This window comes from Acanthaster planci, linkage group LG06 (assembly GCF_054643075.1).
Source record: "Acanthaster planci isolate LZ-2023a linkage group LG06, COTS_SCS, whole genome shotgun sequence".
Lineage (NCBI taxonomy): Eukaryota > Metazoa > Echinodermata > Asteroidea > Valvatida > Acanthasteridae > Acanthaster > Acanthaster planci.
Window position 1 is genome coordinate 8,551,393 of NC_141782.1, and position 20,882 is coordinate 8,572,274.

The window sequence follows — 20,882 nt, forward strand, 5'->3', positions numbered from 1 at the left end:
GGCAGATCCAAAGCACTGTTTTCAAGCTCATTTTGTAACCAGAATGACATTCAAAATTACACATGACGGGACTGAATAAAATGAGATCAAATTTATGCTATGTTTTATTGGAATGAGCTCCACATCATGCTTACAACACCAAGCAGTTATACTGCAACAATGGCTTTCCCATCATTACAAGTGCCTCCTCAAAGACTACTGTAGCCTGCTGGAAAAAGTTGGTTTTCATTACCACTCTCCTTAACCTCTCAGCATGTTACAAAAAGATTGTTCCATCAACCCCTTCCAGATCTACACGTTCATGCATACTTGACCCAAGTAAACTTGCGAAGTTTTTCACAAGTTTTTTTCAAAATGAGTATGCAGAGTGTTGAATATACGTTGGTGTAAGGGCAAAATCTATAATTAAAATTCATATCTAATGACTTGTGTGTCAAAGATTTGGGATTGGGCTATATTCCATTATAACACCTCACCAACGGATTCTGTATCTTGATTGGCCAAGAGCAAATCACATGGCACTCACAAATTTGTTACACCCATAGCAACCAAAGAACTGCATGCGTATCAACAGGTATTCCATGATAATGTACAAGGGCATGTGTGCTATGAGCACTCCCAAATAAGTGCTGGTTCAAAGTTTTCGATAAGTTGAAAAAGTGGTCGTGAAGTTAAAAAAACTGTATGCATACTTATGAATATAGATTAAATAAAGTAGTTATCAATTTAAATCAAGCCAAATACGTAGGCGAGGTGTTATAAAACAATTAATAACTGCCTCATCTCATAGTGTCATAAAACTAGCCTCCCTCGGTGATCAATGGAGTACATGATGATATTAATGATATTTATATTTCTCTGTGGCAAATGTACATTTGTGTATCTAATTTGTGTCCACAATGACAACACTGAATAAACGTCCTCCTCTAAGTCTGTCTTAATATCATAAAAAAGTTCTTTGATTACCTCAGGAGGCTAGTTCCACTACACCACTTGAAGTAGTCAATGGTTCCTTTACATGCCTTCGGCTCAACCACTTGCAGTCGAGTGAGTAGTCTGTGCTCTTCATAATTCAGGCCTCATGGCTAAAAGTAATGAACATTTGTATTCTGCCTAAGGATTCAGCCAAAATTACCAGGACTTCAATGCATTGTGGAAGTTACTCCAGAAGTGTTGCAGTCCATTCAAGAACCCAAAGATAAAATGAATTCAACTTAAACAGATGACAGGATTTTTAATCCAATTCTAAAACAAAAGCTCCAAGAGGACATTTTGGACCCTGGTTGAAATAGATTAGATTCTGGATTGTAAAACACTTCTATCACACTTCTCTTGGGCTCTCATACAGAGTATCCATGTCAGTCTAACATTACAGGCTTTAAATGTGTAGCTAGACCTGCAATATGTCCACAATAATCAAGACAGTGGAAAATCGGTCCAGACTTCAAGCTATTAAGCCATGTCTAAATCAAGTACTCTGGATATCACGGCTCAGGTTTTTCACACTAGCACACCACAGGGGGAGGCCATAGCCACTGACAATAATGCCCATTTTACAAATGGTCTTAGTCTGTTTTCAAGTTTGGGATTCACACTGACTTCACAATCATTTTCTGCTTTACTTGAGTCTAGACTTGAGTGAGAAGACGCACTGCAGGTTCTTCTTTTTAGCTGGTTCATCAATGAAGTATTTGTTGTAGCCAAGTCCTCATAAGACCACAAGTTAATCTCAAGTAATCTACTCTCAAGTCTTAAGCTGTGACAGAAGCACGTCTTTGTCACTGTTCACCTTGTGATGAGCTCATAATTTTGCTTGTGACTGAGCTCAGATTTGACTGTGATGGACTTGAGTGCACACCCGCTGAATTTACAAGACAGTCCACTGTTCACACTTCAAAATGCAGCTTGCAACAACTGATGCCACATACACTATGCTAGTTGGATGGGGTTACTGACACCCCAGAATCATGTAAACTGTTGCCCATTATGCAACGTTGAATTGACAAAGAATAGAAAAGGTTTGCAAAATACCTGAGGGTTACCAACAGCCATTCTATAAACTGCACACTGCTTTCATAGAAACTGCATATGAGCGAGTAGAAAATACGAATGAGTAACCAATGAAACTGAAATATAGTTTGAAAACTAACCAAAAGGTGTACATAAAAATAAACCTCTTCACAAGTACACAAAGCGATGGGTTGCAATATCAATTGAAAAAAGATTGAAGTGCGAAACTTGTAACAAATGTGACTAACACGCTTCAACTAGCGCTTAAAGACTTGAATGCTGTTGAACAGAATATAAAAAAATGATAGTGACCCTTCCATCATATAAAAACAGATTATTTGTTTAATGCGAAAGATGTAGGTATGACACTGTTGTGTCTTTTTTCCATTTTTACTTTTCACTGAATACGTATTTCCACGTGGCTTCCACAACATCCACAATAAAGTTTTATTTTGTTCTCCAACTTTTCAGATTAAGCTGACAAAAAAAACACAATACGCCCATCAAAATACTGATAATCGAATAAATGTTAGGATTCTCATAGCACCACTGAAGCAATTAGGAGGCCTTCAGGGGAGCCAGCAAACAATGAACAAAGATTAACAAAACTTAGTCCTTCCAATTCCAGGGTATGCACAATTCCCCACCCCACAGCACCATGTAGATGTGACCGACCAGTATGCTGGTGTCCTGCAACGACGCGCCCAGCTCAGCAGGACTCTCCATCAGTCTCCTGCAGCACAACATCATTTCCTCAGTGGACACAGAATCTTCTTTGGTCAAAGTCGCCAAGTCTAGCTCCTCCACACACGTCTGAACAACAGCAATCTCTTCCAGGAGTTTTCTGGGAGGATGAACAGAGACAATTTTTTTTTCCCTGTTACGGAATTGTTTGATTGGTTTGCATGCACAAAAAGAAGCATGTCAAAGGTCATTCAAGAACATTCACACACACCTGTGCGGTTGACCCTAACAGCACAGTCATAGACTGACTCGCACTTACCGAGCATGTCTGAGCTGACGTGACGTCAGGCTGATTATTAAGTCTCACACATAAAAAAAAAGATCCTGAAAAACTCTTTGTTTACCTCTGGTAGTGCCTCTTGAGGTCTTTGACCCTGAATCCATTGTCAAGGAGAAAGCTGATGAGGTCTGGTGGTTGGCTGGAAGCAGGAACGTGAAGTGCACCTCTTGAAGACACATACATCCGACCTGAATCACTGCAGGGGAGAGAAGAGACCATACTATTTGTGGTCCAAAACGCAAGTCTATCATATCTGGTCCTTTTTTATTCCAAATTATGCTACATACGCTTGTCACAAAGGCTTAATGCACTTTCAGTTAAGAAATGAAAAGGATTAACAAGTTGCTCAACATTTACTTGATTAGAAAAGCAGTAAGAGGCACTGTGTTAGAGGCACGTAAAATTACTGTCCCTCTTTGGAAATCCACATATATGAGGTAGTTTGGAATGGGTCGGGAGATTTATGCTGTAATAATTAGGAATACAGGAACAGACAATTGTGAAGTTTCACAAGGAAATGGATTTTTTGTTAGTGCGTTGGAGAGGTCATCAATTTCTGTGGTCTTGTGATGTACTCATCTGTTGATTTTCACGTGCTGTTCCTTTGATAGATTCCATGATGTGCAAGATCAAGTTTATTAAGATAAATCTCTGAACATGTATTTGTCATTTGTATGTATTTTGAAGTAAGATTAGCTGGGTAAATGAGGCCTCCATTGGAAGCTGTCAGTTTGGATTACTTTTTCTTTCGGGAAAAGGGTTGGTTTTCTAAATGTGTACACGTACACGAGGTGAAACAATGACCAATTATGGTTACGAAAGGCAAAACATATGCATATACCTAACTAGCTGCGTGCAGAACCTCTTTAATACCTCCTCGAAGAGACAAAAATAATGCATCCTGAGATTTCATGAGGGTAGACCCGGTTACACTGCATCTGCCTACCTGACAACATTCATTTCCACGTTGGCAAGGAGTCCTCTCGAGATTCTCTGGCAGTCGCGCTGTCCTTCCACAGTCTGGCGGTACCTCTGGAGTCCTGCAATCATCTTCCGCAGCAGGCCCAAGTAGGCCGGCGCTGGCATCGGGTTGCGGCAGCAGCGTCTGGACAATCTCAGGCTGCCCCCGAGGAGATCCGAGAGCTGCTGCTCGGCCACAGACAGGTGGTCTAGGACTTTCATCTGCTGGGGCAGGCTGCTTAGGAACTTTGCAAAAATGAAAGGGGTACTGTCAGATGATGTAAAATGATGCAAATTTTGATTAAGTTGTTTCTGTTTCTGCTTTGACTTTTCTCCAAATATTTTCACACTGTTTGTGGCCTGCTGAAAGTAAGCTGTGCCACCCAGCTACAGACAAGTGGTCCAGAACTTTTTATCTGTTGGGGCAGGCTTCTCAGGAACTCTGCAGAAATTAACGAGATACTGTCAGATGGGTGACATTAACAGCTGCTAATTTTGATGAAGGGATTTGGTGTTTCTGTTCTGACTTGTCCAACATTTTTTATTCGGTGCGCAGCCTACTGTCAGAGACATCATGTGACACAAGGAAGCGCTGGTAGATGGGATGGGATATCAGTAAGGACCTGCTCGAATTACTTGGCCATAGTCAGAGACAAGACCATGCTTCTATGAGGAATGCAAGAAGCTGCTAGCTTCCAGACTAACTCATGGAAGACCCATTACTGCAGTAGCACTACAATCGCATGTGCATTATCGAATTTGGGTGTGTACGCACTTTGGGAAGTCAAAATGCCCTCTCTGTCAAAGAGATATTTACCATGCGTGCACATCCTGCGTGCAAACAAGTACTATTTGGCTTCAATTTCTGGCTGTAGGATTAGTCAACAGGCACTTTTTTTCTTTGTTAGCCGAGGCCTAATCATTCAGATACAGCCCAACACCAGTAAGCACTTTTGTGGCCTCTTTTGCCAACATCAATCAAATTGTGCCACTAAACGCAGCAGTTCTGCCAGCAGAGTGGCCAACTTTTAACATCCACAATCCAACTCTTTTCCAAATGATTTGTGCTTCACCAAAGACGGTTAAGAAGTGTGAACAAATCCCTTGAATATACTCACTGCAAGCCACTGCTGTTCTACACTTTTAATGCACAGCATCACGTCACCCTCTCTTGACACTCCACTCCAGTTTCCGAGCACTAACTTCTTTCCTGATAAAACGCAACAGCAATTTAAAGTGGTGAGGACGTCGAAAATATTTCATCATAAGAGAGTAATTTAAACTGAAACTCAAACATACAAAAGGCAATTATGCCAACATTCATCAGAAGCCATGTTCAAAACAGGCATTCTTGTTTACAGCTGAGGCTGTTTACTGTGGTACCCTTATGATATATTGTAATCCATAGCCACTGGCATGAAATGGACCTTAATCAGGTGGACTCCATTTTTTATCTTATTCCCTGAATCTGTTTTATGAATTGCAAACTGTCAATGAGGATGGCACCAGACTTTTTTATAATTGCCCTGTGTTCCAAGCCACTCTTTCATTGTTTTTCTAAACCTAGTTTAAAACACAAAGATATGTTTTAGTATGTTTACTCACAAATGTGCATTTATGCATTAGAGTAGGAAGGTGTAAGTTGTCATGAAATTTCATTTTATTGCTTTCATTTCTACTCTGTTCTCAATGAACAGTTACATTTTTAATATGGCCGACCCATGAATAAAAGTCCATACCAGATTCCAAGACATAGCATGACTCTGAGGACTTATGAGCTATGCTAGATTAAATAACTGGGACACAGTGTTTGACAATCTACACCCCTACCCACCTCTCAGATTGTCCATGATTTCAGGGTGTTCCCGATGCAGCTTTCCAACTGACCTAAGGCATGCCCTGAATGTATTGACGTCCCACCTAGACATCCACCTCAACTCCTCCAAGCCCAGTTCCTCTTGGAGACTCTCGTTCAGACGCTCCGTCTCCTGGCGGATAGGGAGACTGGACTCTTCATTCTTCCTGGCTATAGAGACGTTTGTCCTCAGCCAGTTTCTGCAGGTAGGGACAACCATCCGCAGATGTCAATGTGACAATTTGAAAAGGTGACTGACTTTGAGGCATCCAAACTTTTGAATACCGAATGACTAGACCAGTGGTTTGCAGATGAATGTCATTATGCATGTCTACCATGTCAGAACCAAGGACTGCAGATGGAACAACATTCAGTGATTGATAGAAGTTGTGAACTGTTGTATGACAGCTTATCAGACATAGTCATTTAATCTCAAAATGTGGTTCACAGTTTGTAATGTCAGTGCAACAAGGTCATAACTCTCCCTTGTTTTGTACACGAGATACGACCTTGTTGCTCAAACGTGACGAGTTGTTCCAATCTGTGTGATTTCCCATATTTATTTAGCTTTAAAAATTGGTACAATATTAGTTGCAGTTTCATCTTTCTACAACTTTGACAGAACAGCAAGGTTTTTCTAGATTTCAAAGTACAAAATATGCTATCCGAGCCCCCACCTAAGAGAATCTTTAGCTGGCTGGTGTTTGGCATACACCTCTGCATAGGGGTCCTTCTTGCCGGTGTAGGCATAGTAGGAGTGGTGCCATTCCACCGGCCTGGGAAAGGGAAGGGGCCTGTGTGCCGAGAGCTCCTGGAGGCTGTTGGTTGGCAGACTGCACGTCTCTAGGATGTTGCTGACGGTTGTGTAGATGTCTCTCGCCAACAGGCTGACTGTGACGGATCGAAAAACAGACTGACCTAATAACAAAAGCGACAACAACAATTAACCCATAAGAGGAATATCCTTGACATAGGTGTGCATTACCAGGACTTTTTCCACGGGGGATAAACAGGAATTTTTCAGGGGGGGGTGGGGGAGGCAAAGCATTCAGCAGCAGCAAACTGATAAACCATTAATGGTTGGAGGCAGATTTTTAGGTATTTTCAAGCAAATTGGGCATTTTCATCCTTTCCTTTTTCTTCTCATTCCTCTTGTTTCTTCTCTTTTTTACATTTTAATTTGGATTATTTCTTCCAGGGAGGGAGGCCTAGCATCCCCCTCCTTGATCTTTCCCTTTCAAAACCCATGCATCCAGACATAAACATTACTTTCATATTTACAGCTTCAAGTGCTCTGCACAGATCCCAGGTGAGTCAGGTTGGCGTAGTGGTTCTTTCCTCACTTTTCACCTCTGCCGTCCGGCTTCGATTCCCGGCTCAGTCTACATGTGCATTGAGTTTTCAGTCCCTACCTGATTCCGTGGGTTTTACTCTGAATATTCTCCTGGGGTTTACCTACCACCTCTAAAACTGTTACTGCTTCTCACTGTCTCCTCTCTGCAGATGTGGGCTGTTTGGCAGCTGCCTGAGGTGCCCTTGTGAGCCTTTGACCCACATTGTAAATTTGAGGGCCTCCATGGAAAACAGTGCTGCGCATTGATCAGAGTTTAAAACTAATTTAAAGATCACATAAATAAATCTCATTTCATTTTGTTACTTTCTTCATGAATACCTTGCTTGGATGGCTGTACTCCTCCACCATTGCGCAGGTAGAAAGTAAGATCCTTAGGGGTCACCTGCACAGATTTATCTCTGATGTTTTCTAAGTGTGCATACAGCAGCTTAAGGGAATGTTCATTCACAGCCTTCAGGGAGCAGAGAATAACAAACACAACAGTCATTTCCAAAAGTTTAGGACCACCCATACAGAATGCATCAACCTGAAGAAAAGCTACACTTAAACCAATCAATCACGGCAACTTATGTTTATTTCAAGGTGTAACCTTAGTATCTTGTTTAAACAGCTATTTGACTACATTTCCATAATTTGAAATGCCAACACTCTAATATTTAGTGTGTCCTCTTTTATTTCTGATCACTTAGACTGGGTTTTTTTACCCATGCTGCCTTACAGACAAAATGTCATACAAGACCTGCCTTTGCAAAAAAATTTCATTCAAATGGGTATATAGCACTACACCAACGTTATGCACCACTGTAAAATTATGTTAAGTAATCATTCAATGAGACAATGTAATGCAGGCCCAGTGACAGAAATACCAATAAAATTCCAGGTGACTTACTTGTTCCTTGGGATGCTGGCCGAAAAAGTCCGGATGGACAGCAAAGATGAACGGCCTCAAGACCTCAGCTGTCTGGGCACTGGTGAGGAAACTACACTGGAGGTTCAAGGGCAGGGCCAGAAAGGGACTCCTAGAGGGTAAAAATGGCTTATATTACCAACCATACACAACCAAAGTTGTAAGGGGTGTTTGGTACAATTGGGTAATTTGTCTTACCACTGGAGTATGCAGGATGGGGCAGCAGTTATATATATACATGTATATATATATTTTTTCTGCACCCAAGTATGACTGCCAACCACAAATCATACAGCCGTTAAGGGAATGATGCCCAGACTTATTTTCCTTGATAAAATCCTTCACAGGCTCAATGACTCGGAAAGATGAGGGGATAAACCAATGACCACGCAGTGAAACTGGCCAATAGCAAAGCTCTACTGACCCCATCCAACCTGCTTTTCCCTGCCACCGGCAGCATCATGCCCAGTATAACACTCACTGCGGTATTTTACATTCAGAGCTGAAAGAAGAAACAGAGTTCCATGCCAGGACATAAACTTGACGACTGTGTGCACAGACCCCGTTAGTTATGAGTCTGAAAATTTGTGTTTCCAAGTTAATACTTCAGTATATTTTCACTACTAAATTTGACTTTTTGGATATGTTATTAATCATTTTTGCTTTCTAATGTCTGATATGTCACTGCAGGAAAATTAGTGATATCCATGTTAAGCCCAACATAGGCCCTCAGACCCATCCCCCAGGATTCACCCATGAATGATTCACCCAAGTTAACCCATGCTAACAAAAGAGTGCTAGGGCTCCTTGTTCTGTTTTTATCAAGCCCTGGCCACAGTTAATTTAGTCACCTGTTAGTTTAGGGCATAGGGGTACATCCATGCCTGACATGGACAAAGTCATGACAACTGTGGCTAAGCACATGCACAATCATGGGGGATTGTGAATTTCAGGACCCCTTCCCCATATAGAAGAATTAGATTTAAGCTTTCTGAATTTCCTTAACTTTGAGGGAATTTATGGAGTCAACGGCAACACAGACTGTGTGTGCATGCCTCCACAGAAAATAAACATGGTGATAATGTGATAACGTGCTAGATAAAGTGTCTGTGAAGTGTGATTGGTTACTGAAAAGTTTATTGAGAGAGCCGATCTCTGATTGGTCGAGATGATACCATTTGGGGAGTAGGAGTATCAAAAAAAGCCGAAGCCCTACCGCAAAAGTTTGCCAGTTCCTGTTTTGGACGAATTTCCCTGATTAATACATGTACCTTATTTGCATGAATAAAAGAGAGTTTAATTGATTTAAAGTTATGAGGGTGTAGGTCTGTTAGGCACAACAGCACATAATGCGCCATATGTTTGTGCATGTCAACAAGACTGTCTCTTCATGTTGGCAAATATAAGGTTAGAATGTCACATTTTTCTCCCAATTTAACCTTACTCTTCCAAATGCAACCCAAATAAGTCTTATTTTATTGCAAATACTGCATGGGTAATTTTGCACAATGGTAGAAAGGCACTGTGGGAAGGAAAAGGGGCAATGTTTGCTCCTTTTTCCTTCCCACAATGCCTTTCTATCATTGTGCAAAATTACCCATGCAGTATTTGTGAAAGGCTTAATTATTATTATAGGGCCACACATGGCAATCAAGAGACATTGCCCGAGTAGCCTAATACTTTTTTCAGGGTTGATTTTTATTCGTAAAAATAACTAAAAACTGGGGTCCCCAAATTCACAATCCCCCAACCATGACAATCAATCAGGCGGGTCATGACAATGAAATGTCAAGTCAACCATGTCAAAGTCAGTAAGAGCAGCCCTGGCAGGCGGCGTACATAGCGTACCTGGGAATTTAATTTGGTCGGCAAAACACAACGGACATATACGGGTAGGGAAAGCAAGCATAGGCAGGGGGACCTGGGGATTTGGTCTGCGTGAAATAGAACTTACCTGATCAATGGTGGGCGAAGAAGTCGAATGGCCCACATGTCCACTCTCTCATGCTACATCATGGTCAACTTCGTTGATGTCTGGATATTGAAGTCCTGGATTATTTACGTTTGCAAGAATATTCGACACCATCCACGAGTCATCAAGTGCGCCCCCTGTTGACGTTCACTTCTCTTGCGAAAGACTAACACCGTACCTAACTAGTATTTATCCTCGCACAAGATTATCGGTGCTACTGAGCACCCCGTCACTATTGCTCACAACCAAAGATCCTATAGCGCTGCCAAAAGATGTTTGATTACAGCGCACCATAAATTACTCCCAGCTGAGGCCTAATAACCAAGGGGATTCCTTTCCTGGGGGGCATATTCTCAACGGGTTGGTCCCCCTTCATATACATGTATTTTGAAACCATTTTGGGGATGTGGATAGAAGATAAGATTTTTAAAAATAGTTTTTGACAGTAAAAGTAGCGCGAGTTCTTTCGTTAAATAATATTATGAAGGGTATAGATCCCATCCACTTGTTGAGGGGAGGGTGGGCTGTTGAATCCCCCCCCACACACAAACTTTCATGGTGAGAAAATTGCAAAGATTTTTTGGACTTCCCAACAAAACATTTAATAATGTTCAGATAAGAACAATTTCTAAAATGCATAATACATGTAACTATGCCTCTCTGACGTAAGATTCTGCATGAATACATATATTTCAGATGTATATCTGTATTTCCCCAAGTGTCAGCTTCAAATGTCCATGGCCAGGCATGTCACATCCCCCTCCCCATTCCCCATAATATCCAGTTTACAGCACTACAACCTCCCCCCCCCCGAAAAAAGATACACGTGGCTTGGACAAAAAGGGATATTCAGGCAGAAGCAAATCAAAACATATCTTGAAAAATCCAACGTATGCAACTGTTTATTTGCCTTGCTGATTTAAACAACTTTTCATTTGGAATTATAAGAAATACTAACCCCTAACCAGTCTAGTAAAATAGGCAACACACTCATCCTCCCAAAATGGGGCCAAAATTCAAGAATGGATTCCCAGTAAAAATGATCTTGGCTGTACATGAAAAATTTGCTGAAGTTAAACATTGTATTTAACCCATTACCACATGTGTACATGTATCGCACGGTATCACACTTTGTTTATTCACTGTTTAGCCTATAAAACCAAATGGTGCTGGGTACGTTGTGCTTTGAGGCCTGTGGCCTTTTGAGGCCTCTAATTTTTTTCTCTGCCTTCCATAACCAAATTTCAAGAGCACTTTCAACAATCACACTTGATAACATATATCCTTTCAGTTAATAATAAATGTATGCTTAGCACTGGGAAACCTGAATTGATTGCTTTACTACTTTTATGCCACATATTTTAGGGCAGCTAATGAATGAGCATGATACCTACAACCCATGAGAAATATCAAAAACAGCGGAATGTGTCCATTCAATTCATTCAACCATAAAACCATTAAAATATTCACAAATAAGATCACTATTTTGCCACGTAAACATCTTGATATTCTTACTTAATGGAATTCGTCTTTTTCTAACTTTTCCTTCAAATGGAAATTGATACTTCTCAACACGGGAAAGAAAAAGTCTGCCAAAAATACTTCATTTGTACTGTGTATGGCACATCATGTAACAGCTTTCTCTTTTCATCTCTTGTTGATTTCTTTATCATACACACGTAGATTATTTACAAACATTTGTACAAATGTACATATTAATGAAACCGTTTTCACATATTTAAGACAGAAACATAAAAAACTGCAACACGGGTTTGTTTTGCTCAACTTGACATGCCTGTTCCTTGGTGACAATATACATGTACATGCACATACAATGTACACATACATGTACATACACTTGAGCCTATGCATTCAACAGGTTTACGCATGTACAGTTTCAAACATTGGGGACCAGTCATTGGCCTATGTACTGATGACTTCAATCTTTGTTTACATGCACACTTTCCAATGGAGCCAGAGGGAGCCCAAAGGTCCGCTGAACACCATAGGAAAGCACTCCCGTAAACAAAGTGTGGCAGTCATCAGTACAGAGGTCTATATCATAGAGCACCAAATATTGCTGAGCATGGCAAATATTTGCTCAGCAGATCTGGATGGAGTCAGCTACAGTCTCAGTCATTAGATATTTCTTGTGACTGGCATTCAGGTGACAGTTGTAAAGCGTGTGAATTTGGTTAGCACCAAGCAGCATTTTTTGCTTGGAAACTCAACATATTTGGGCCCTGAATGCAGAAGCACAAGGAGATTGTGAAGTTTACCTCTCCAACCATACCAGGCCTGTGTGGTTCCTGTGTAGGAGCAGAACGAGGATAAAACCAAATTCAATATCTACTGTTTACCACAACAAATTTGCAAATCTGTTTCCTCTAAAGAGGGCCACCCACATATGAACTTCACAGAAAATTAGCAGAAATCTAAAATTCAAGGCCTGTTAATTCTAATCTTCAAAATCAGACAACCGATGATGGACTTTCGTAGGGCCTGAGTGGTAAACAGAACTTTTTTTCTGGCTGACCAATCCTAGTGGGTTCTACAGTCCTCATGCCTTCTTATTGGGTTCTGTTTGATTTTTAGTAGGATGCTCAGGCTGTCTCCAAATCTGATATGTGTGGAGAGTGGACACAGCTTGTTTTTGCAACTGGTACACTTTGGAGTATACCCATTCGCTCTTTGCACGCTGATGCCATAGGCATGCAGAGCCGGGAACTGTCAGCTTGTACAATTGCGTCAGAATCCCTTTGTCCATTCACATGGTATAAGAACTAACGCAGCACGTGCAAAATTACATCAGTAGCATTCACAAGAATCGCTGGACCGGCTAGATTTATTGTGTAAAGCTGCCAGATCGAGGCTCTGCACGCCTTTGGCGGCAGCATGCAAAGAGCGAATAGCCATATAGACAACAATGCCCATTTTGCACACAGCCATGAAGAACACCGAGATGTTAATGAGCTCATTAAGGTCAACAGTTCAGAATTCTCCAATTTCAATATGAATTTTCACACATCCAAGGGTTTAGAGTTGAACTACACAAATGTCTAGTTGTCCAAATTGTCCCTCACTGTCTTTGACACAAGCGAATCACTGTAAATACCAGTGTAATAGTCAGATCCTTGTCAGAGTCCCTGAGTATACTGAAATATGACGTGGTAGAGTACAACTCATGACTACTCATGACTAATAATGTTGAGTTTGTAATTCAAGTGTGAGCAGACTGGTGGAATGTCTTGGCACCCATCTCGCCAGAAGTACATGTACACATATGTTAACAGTACACCAATATTTGCACATAAGGACCTACACTTCAGTCTGCTTTGCAATTATCTGCACAAATCTACCCTTTAACCGCGTGATTCAACGTGTGTCCAACAAAGAACACCACAGATGGCATTGTTTAGTTTCTTTGATTCACAAGATACCATGTTACATGTATTTTTCTGTCTATAATTCTTGTAGGACTCAAAATAAAAACCAACCAACTGCAATTCTGGTACATGTAGGTACGTGTACATGCCAATTAAGTTACTTCTGAGGCTTCTTCACTTGAAGTACACACTTTTGCACCAGCACCTGATCTATGTACAGTCAAACCTCTTTAATAAGAGCATTGATAATACAGTGAACTCTGACTAAGTCGACATTGCGTAACTCGTCATATCATCTAAGTCCGCCTTTTGAAAAAAGTCCTGATAGTCTGTAATGCATTTGCATTGAAAATTTCATTTCTAAGTCGGCATTTATAAGTCGTCATTTCGTACAAGTTGGCATGTTTTTCTTGGTCTCTTTTCCACAAAACCCCCCAAATTCCTTTGTGCAAGTCGGCATTAAAAAATCACGCTTCGGTATCAGTTTCCTTCATCGTGGTAACAGCACAGGCCATGGTTGATTATCGGCCAGTATGAGTACATCAATGCCAGTAACCCCTCTATTGCTACACGCATGCACTCTGTCCATTTTGGGGGTCGCCTTATTGGACGAACTTAACCAATGCATGTGCGCATGAGTGTATGTTTTCTGTACCGTAACTGTATCATGTACGTACATGTACGTACTGCACTGTCGAGTCATGATACAAGTCGGCATTCGTGTAAGTCATCGTAATTTCTGGAGTCCCGAGAGTGCCAATTTAGCCAGAGTTTACTGTACATCCTTGTACTTCATAACAAGGAATTTTTAAGGTCCTAATCTTTTGTTCTTCATTATTTTGATTCCTAATAATAAAAGGTTCCTGTTACAGTAAGCTGCAAATTCCAAAGGACTTCTTATTTATGGGGCTTAATGAATATGGTCCAGGTGTTGTTAGGCTTGCTCGCTTGGTGTCTCATCAGCCTGATCAGTTGCTGATACAATCCCCTCTCCGAAGTCTTCCCCAGCCACACTGAGCTGCGGCTCTAAGGGGTTATCATCGACCATCGCCGCCATGTCCTCCTCAATGTTGTGGATCACACCCTCCAGGGTGGGCGCAACTGTGACGACAGTGACTGTCATACTGCCTTCCTCATTCTGGATGATCTGTAGCGTATCGTCTCCCACACCCTCCTGCATGGCCTTGCGGATGGCCTCAGCATCGGCTTCTGTCAGCTGCAGGGCATTGCCGTGCTCGTCCAGAATTTGGTACTGCTGTTCCAGCTCCTGTTGACTGGTCAGCCTCCTTTGGGAAATGTCCTCTTCGGGTGCATCAGTCTGGGCTTCCTCAGGCGTTGGAACGTACTCGTCTCCGAATGTGTTGATGTCGTGCTTCTGGTAAAGGTGATTGAGGAGGTTGTGCCTGTACTTGAAGGTGCCCTTGCAGGCACTGCATCTGAGGGGCTTGCGCTTGTTATGAATGCTCATGTGCAGGATGAGCTTGCTCTTGTCCCTGGACGAGAAGGCGCACTCCAGGCACTGGTAGCGGAACATGTCGTCGTGGGTCTTCTGGTGCTGCAGCAGGCTGTAGCGGTCGGTGAAGACAGAGGGGCACATGGTGCAGGCCATCTGCTCGCCGGCGGCGTGCATGTGATTGATGTGGGCCTTGACGTCGCCCAGCTGGTTGAAGACGGTGTCGCAGTGGGGGCACTTGTGGCTGGAACGCAGGGCCGTGTGCTTCCACAGGTGCTCCTTCAGGCTGCTCTTCTGAGTGAAGCTCTGGTCACACATGGCGCACATGAAGGGCTTCTCGCCGGTGTGGATCCGCATGTGGCGTTTCATCCGGTAGCCCTGGATGGCGGTGTAGTCGCACAGGGCACATTTCACTTTCTCCTTGGCCCCTTTCTTCCCCCTGGGTCCCTTCTTGGTCTTTGTTCCATTCTCAGGTTGATCTTCACTCATCTTGCTTAATTTAGTTTAATTACAAGCTGTTGTCACAATTGGTGGCAAAGTGAAAGTTTCATCCACACTCGGCTGGAATTACCCAAACAGATTATGTTTGAGCAAAACACTTCCACCTGACTTTAAAGTCAGTGAGTCGCTTTATGTGAGTCTGTTCTTGACAGTGTTGTCTCCCAGAGAAAATCTTTGAAGTGGTAGCTGCTGATTTATCTCAAAGTCAAACTAAAGATGTACTGATAATGCCACACAGGCTTCTTGGTAAGGACCGCTGGGACCCTGCAGTAGAAGAATGGAAAAAATGCCATCAAAAGTTCATTCCTTTTAAGTGAATACTGGCATTGATATATTCCTGTAGCCTAACGAATTTTTTGGGGGGGCAGCTAACATGACAGGGTAATTCTATAAAAATCCCTCACATGAAGTGAGACTCCTTACTGTCTGCCTCGATCACTGACACATAACGGACACATGTTTTATCAGTAACCCATACCTGCCAACACTGACAGGTCTGAAACAAGAACACCCGCATTACATAGCTCACTGCAAATCAAACACCGCGTGAGAGAAGCTACTTACGTGGAACATCTGCCATTTTAACATTGAAAATAGCACCCTGTTGCCAGAACTTTTTTTCCCTCTTTTTAATGGAAATGGGAACACTCCAATTTTTAGGCCTCTGAAAACTTGAAAATTGGAACATTTCCAATTAAATGTATGACAACCCTAACAGTCCCGAATCCTTTGAAAGTTGGACAATTCATGACTGCTGGTTGACAATGATAAAACAGCATTACCACATTGAAAAATTTAATACTGCTTGTAATGCCTCTGGTGCATCACTACCATTTGTAAGGTGCCTTTCACATCCTTCCTTACCTTTAAATCTTTCCAGTTCAACAACATGGAAACAAAAATTCAAGGTTTGTTGCCTCACCTTTTGAAGGAATTTTGTTTACTGTTCATCATCACTATCACTGTCATCCTCATTTTCACAATCACCAATGTCCTCGCCAGTCAAGGTACTTCTTCCATCCTCATGGAATCTAGCTAAGCCACACAGAAAGTTGTTGAAGTACTTCTTTTTTTTCACCTCCCGTGCCCTGTAGGCCATCCGGGCCAAGTTGACGGGACTCAAGATGGCGACGGCGGGCTCCTCGGACTCTTGCTGCATGAGGACCTGGCTGACTATGTCTTTGGTCGGAAGGGCCAAGTTCTCGACAGCTCTGGTCCTGATCTCAGCTTTCACCAGAGACTTGACCACAGCCCCCGGCTCTGGGGAGTGGATGTGCTGGTGCGGACCCGGCGTGATCACCCCTTGGCTCTCCTTGAGGTACACAGGGCAGTGCATTTTCTTGTTTCTGACAGTGCACTGCCAGTCCACTACTTTCTGTCGTACCCGCTTGATGTTGTAAGTGTAGCCCTGGCTGTCGACGAGTCGAGGGCGACAGCGCTGAGAAGAGGACTGCAGGAGGCGGTACCCGGCATCCTGTGCGTTCTGACTCAACATGGGCATCTGGGGATCAGCTGCAGGTGGTTCGGCAGAATGGCCAGTCTGAGCGGCACTTATGTTGCCAGCAATTTCCCATGCCTGCTCAGCAATGCTTTTATTTCCCCTTCCATTCACTTTGGATCCGACATCTATTTTGGGAACAGCATCTACCTGGATACCTCCTTTGTGATTGTGAGACTTTGAACCAAGGACAAATTGTCCCTCTTCCTGTATCAGGACAGCTGGACATTTTATTGTTGTGTCCCGCAAGACACACTTCCAGGTGGTGATTTCGTTCTGGACCCGCTTGATGCAGTAGGTGAATCCGCTGCGTTTGTCAACAAGTCTGGGCTTCCGGTTCATGTACTGCACTATGTTTGGTACCTTGGCAGATTTTTTCGATTTCTTGCGTTTGTCATCAGACACTTTTGCTTCCACGGTGGCCAGCTTTGCTTTCGTCATTTTGGCTGCCTTCTTCCGTTTCTTTGAGGTCTGAGATGGTTCATCCTTGTTGTTTTGGAGGTCTTTCGTATCCATCTGTGACTCTGCCATGTGGAGGTGCGGCTGGGGTCCAGGGATGAACCCGCCATTTTTCTGTTTGAAGCTGGCACGGCATGCCATGCTTTTACCTCGCACCGTGCACTGCCAGTCCGTCACCCCTCGCCCCCGCACCCGTTTCACATTGTACATGTAGCCTAGGGCATCCACCAGTTTGGGTTTGCAGCAGCGCTTGTACTGTCTTGCAGATGTCTTCTGTCCCTCTGGAGTTAATGATAGCTGGTCAGGTGTCTCAGGCTTCTGCAGTGTCCCCTGAGGAATGAACTGCTCTTCATTGAGAGGTATCTCAATCTGAGATCCCGCTATCTCTATGACTTCCTGTATCAACAGTTCTTGCATAGTGCTTTGCTCCATTTCTGTCCCCATGGTGGAAAACTTACCACTCCACATCAAACTGCTACACCCCCTTGTTTTGATCTGTTATGGCAGGTTTCATATCACAGGTGCCCCCAATGAAAGACTGAATGACTAACAGTTGTTTCTGAAAAGACAGCAGAAAAAATGAAAGTACAAGTGAATAAAGTGTCTTTTCTTCATTTTGTTCCTGTTTATATAAGAGTAGGTTATGAGAATAAAAATCATTTCAAAAAAATCAACGAGCTTTTTTACCTGTTTGAATCTGTACATGTACTTCTGATGATTTCAACTCCCATGCAATGAACAGACAAAATAAATTTGGGCCAGATTTTTGCCAATCGTCAAAGTTAAGATGCAGATTTCGAATCAACTCCTTGGAAATGACTTTTCAATTTTTTTTATTATGCTTGTCATCCATGTATCCTAAGTACATCATTTCTCAGCTTTTGTATATCAATTATCGAATTCAAAAACACTTCATTGACTTGTCTTTTCACTTCAAACCATCTTTTCAGGACAAATTGACCAACAGCCAGCAGAACTGGAGGACACAGGGACGGCACTACAGACTGCGCATGATGTGTGGCTTTGGCAGAGCATGAACAGATACAACAACCAGACAATATGAGGTCGCAATAACTCTGGTTACAGCTTTGAATGGCATCTGACTTACCTTCTGAAGAATTTTGAGAAATACAGACACTTCACTAGTGCTAAGCTCAGCATTATGAACATAAATATACACGTTATAGACTTTGCGACCAAACCCAAATGAATAACAAGTCACCAGAGCCAGTTTTCAGTGTTGACAATTTCCTAGATCTAGATAGAAAGCAACCCTGTTCAACGGATTCAGAAAACTTTCTGATTCTGGGCCAGGACCAAAGACAGTGATGGAGAACTCTGCGACAAAGATGTTATCACCATGGGCGCCATTCAAGTGTGCACATGAATGCATAGGCACTAGCACTGGCATACCAGGTGTGCATGCCTGTCACGGCACTAGCGCATTAACATGCACTGCGCAGGTGTCGTCTAACCCAAAAAAACTGAATGGTTCTAACCAACGACGCGACAAGAATGACTGACGGACGGTGATGGATGTTTGGACATCACCACTAATCACTTATTTATTCAAACGTCTTAGCGCTTCCCATGTCCACTGTCTGATTAGGTTATTTGTACATTCAACATACTCTCAGGATCAACAACTTCAAACCCTCCGACCCATTAATATTTGGGTATGTGACTGAGGTTCGCAGAAGGGATGCAGCTGGGCAAATGCCCCATACACACGAAAATACTGAATTAGTTTTACCAATATTAAAAAAAAAATATTTTTACCCAAATTCCACAGAAAGTGAACATCCACCAAGCTTTAAACAGCTTAACTTTCATAATTCTAAACTTTGAGTGCCTGCTGCAAACCCCAAAACCTATTTTTACGGGCAGCAATCACTGATTCCATCTCAAACTGTATTTTTAAAAAAATTAAATGGTGAATGGGACGGCCATACATGCTTGGCAAACTTAGGGGGGCAAGTTGGCCCGGGGCGAGTTGGCCAGGGGGTAAGTCGGTTAGGGGGCAAGTTGGCTAAGGGGGGAGTCGGCAAGGGGGGAGTCGGCCAAGGGAGCAAGTTGGTAAGGGGCAAGCTAGTAAGGGGCGAGTCGGCCAGGGGACGAGTTGACCTACAATCGTTTCTGGTGGAAGGACCATGTTTCGTCCATAGAGTTATTGCGTATTCTAAATCTAACTTTGCGCATTTGAAAGGTATAGGAGGCAAACAGTTTAAGTGCTGTGCATGTTTTGTGTCGAGCAAAAACGGTCAGATTTTGACATATTTTGAAGTCAGAAATATCATTGGTCAGAAATATCATTGAAGCCCCTACTGTTTGCCGTTGGCATTTACGGAAGCCAGTGGGCAGTTGGTGAGGTATTTTTGGTGAGTCTTTGGAATTTTTGAGAACCGTTTCAACCTTACCAATATGTATGGGCGTGGAGCGTTAGTATGACGATCCCGTCCAAAATTGAAAAAGAGGAATAGGCCTACTAACGCTTCGGTAATTTAAAGCTAGCAAAATACCATTACGCTGGCACATTCATCTGTTCATGACCTAAACCAAGTCAGTACTGGCCTAGTAGGCCTACACGTACATGTACATCCACACAGTAGTACATGTACATCTACGTAAAATTCATCAAATAGGCCTACAGATTCGATACTTTCTGTTTCTTATATATCCCGCCCGTGTAGCATGGCTTAACATCATGGCATAACGTTATCTCTTGTTTTTAATCACGTTATTAATGTTAGTGTTTGCCACGATTTACAAACCTTGTAACGTCCTGCCAGCCAGATATAGCTTCGACCTTCAACGTACATGTACATGTACTGTACGTACATCCATATAGGCCATGTACATGTACATGTATGTACCTGGGCTGTACGCGTTTGTCGCGATTTATCATCACGTACATAGGGGGTATGGTTCCTTTCTCCTTTTGGAACCGTTTATGTACGTTTTCAGCGCGTTGTTGGTGACCAGTCTACTGGAATGTAAATCACGTGATGCACTGTGTCGAATTGGGGGCGGGATTTCCTCACAGAATACTAGCGCGCAGCGCGGCGCGGCGCGGCGAAGGAAATCTTTATGCTGTGGAAACAGTTTGTACAAATTTTAGCTCTATGGTACAACAGATACTATCCACCCACTTCGTGATCCTATCAAATCTATGTCTCAGGTTCAGAAATTACATTTAATGTATGTACCTGGAGCAAAACCAGTGCTATGTGATGAAGCCCTTAACGGCATAGGGCCCCTCTTAAAGAGGCCTGGAAATCTTTGGATTCTAGATGCTCTTGTGGTGCTATATGTTTGTTGTCTGACTTTCCCCTATTCAGCAGTTATGGACATCGTTTTCAAGGTTGGAGGCATTTGATTAGCTTTTATGAGCTGAAGAATCGAATGTAAACCTACAACTTTTATACGGCGACACAGAAGTGGAAAGGGTCAAACAATACATATTCCACTTTTATAAGGGGGGCGGGTGTCCTTGTCCCCATGAC

The 20,882-nt window shown here is 42.6% G+C and overlaps 2 protein-coding genes across 4 annotated transcripts; both read right to left on the reverse strand.

Moving 5' to 3' along the window:
• Positions 1–76: 76 nt before the first annotated feature.
• On the reverse strand, positions 77–10,227 carry tcaim (T cell activation inhibitor, mitochondrial). Of its 2 annotated transcripts, none has more exons than XM_022228252.2 (9): positions 10,065–10,227; positions 8,093–8,222; positions 7,522–7,654; positions 6,527–6,740; positions 5,829–6,049; positions 5,113–5,204; positions 3,981–4,240; positions 3,099–3,230; positions 77–2,854 (listed from the first exon to the last, which is right to left on the reverse strand). In XM_022228252.2, the coding sequence occupies exons 1-9, from the start codon at positions 10,100–10,102 to the stop codon at positions 2,620–2,622; spliced, it is 1,455 nt and encodes a 484-aa protein (XP_022083944.2). In that variant the 5' UTR covers positions 10,103–10,227; the 3' UTR covers positions 77–2,619. The 2 variants fall into 2 exon arrangements, with proteins under 2 accessions (XP_022083944.2, XP_022083943.2); XM_022228251.2 differs by having other exon boundaries at positions 6,527–6,767; positions 10,065–10,226.
• A 727-nt stretch (positions 10,228–10,954) lies between these two features.
• LOC110975606 (uncharacterized) lies at positions 10,955–20,280 on the reverse strand. 2 transcript variants are annotated; one of them, XM_022228201.2, is made up of 3 exons: positions 20,151–20,280; positions 16,345–17,938; positions 15,409–15,686 (listed from the first exon to the last, which is right to left on the reverse strand). In XM_022228201.2, exon 2 carries the CDS (start codon positions 17,845–17,847, stop codon positions 16,363–16,365), a length of 1,485 nt encoding a protein of 494 aa, XP_022083893.1. In that variant the 5' UTR covers positions 17,848–17,938; positions 20,151–20,280; the 3' UTR covers positions 15,409–15,686; positions 16,345–16,362. The 2 variants fall into 2 exon arrangements, with proteins under 2 accessions (XP_022083895.2, XP_022083893.1); XM_022228203.2 differs by lacking the exon at positions 16,345–17,938 and having other exon boundaries at positions 10,955–15,686; positions 20,151–20,278.
• Between the last annotated feature and the right edge of the window lie 602 nt (positions 20,281–20,882).

Excerpts from the sequence above, each read along its gene's own strand:
- LOC110975606 (XM_022228201.2), bottom strand. The coding sequence starts at position 17,847 with ATGTGGAGTGGTAAGTTTTCCACCATGGGGACAGAAATGGAGCAAAGC.
- tcaim (XM_022228251.2), bottom strand. The coding sequence starts at position 10,102 with ATGTGGGCCATTCGACTTCTTCGCCCACCATTGATCAG. Across the intron at positions 6,050-6,526 it reads CCAGCTAAAGATTCTCTTAG|AAACTGGCTGAGGACAAACG; the intron begins GTGGGGGCTCGG and ends CCCTACCTGCAG. Across the intron at positions 3,231-3,980 it reads GTGGAAATGAATGTTGTCAG|TGATTCAGGTCGGATGTATG; the intron begins GTAGGCAGATGC and ends TCTCCCCTGCAG.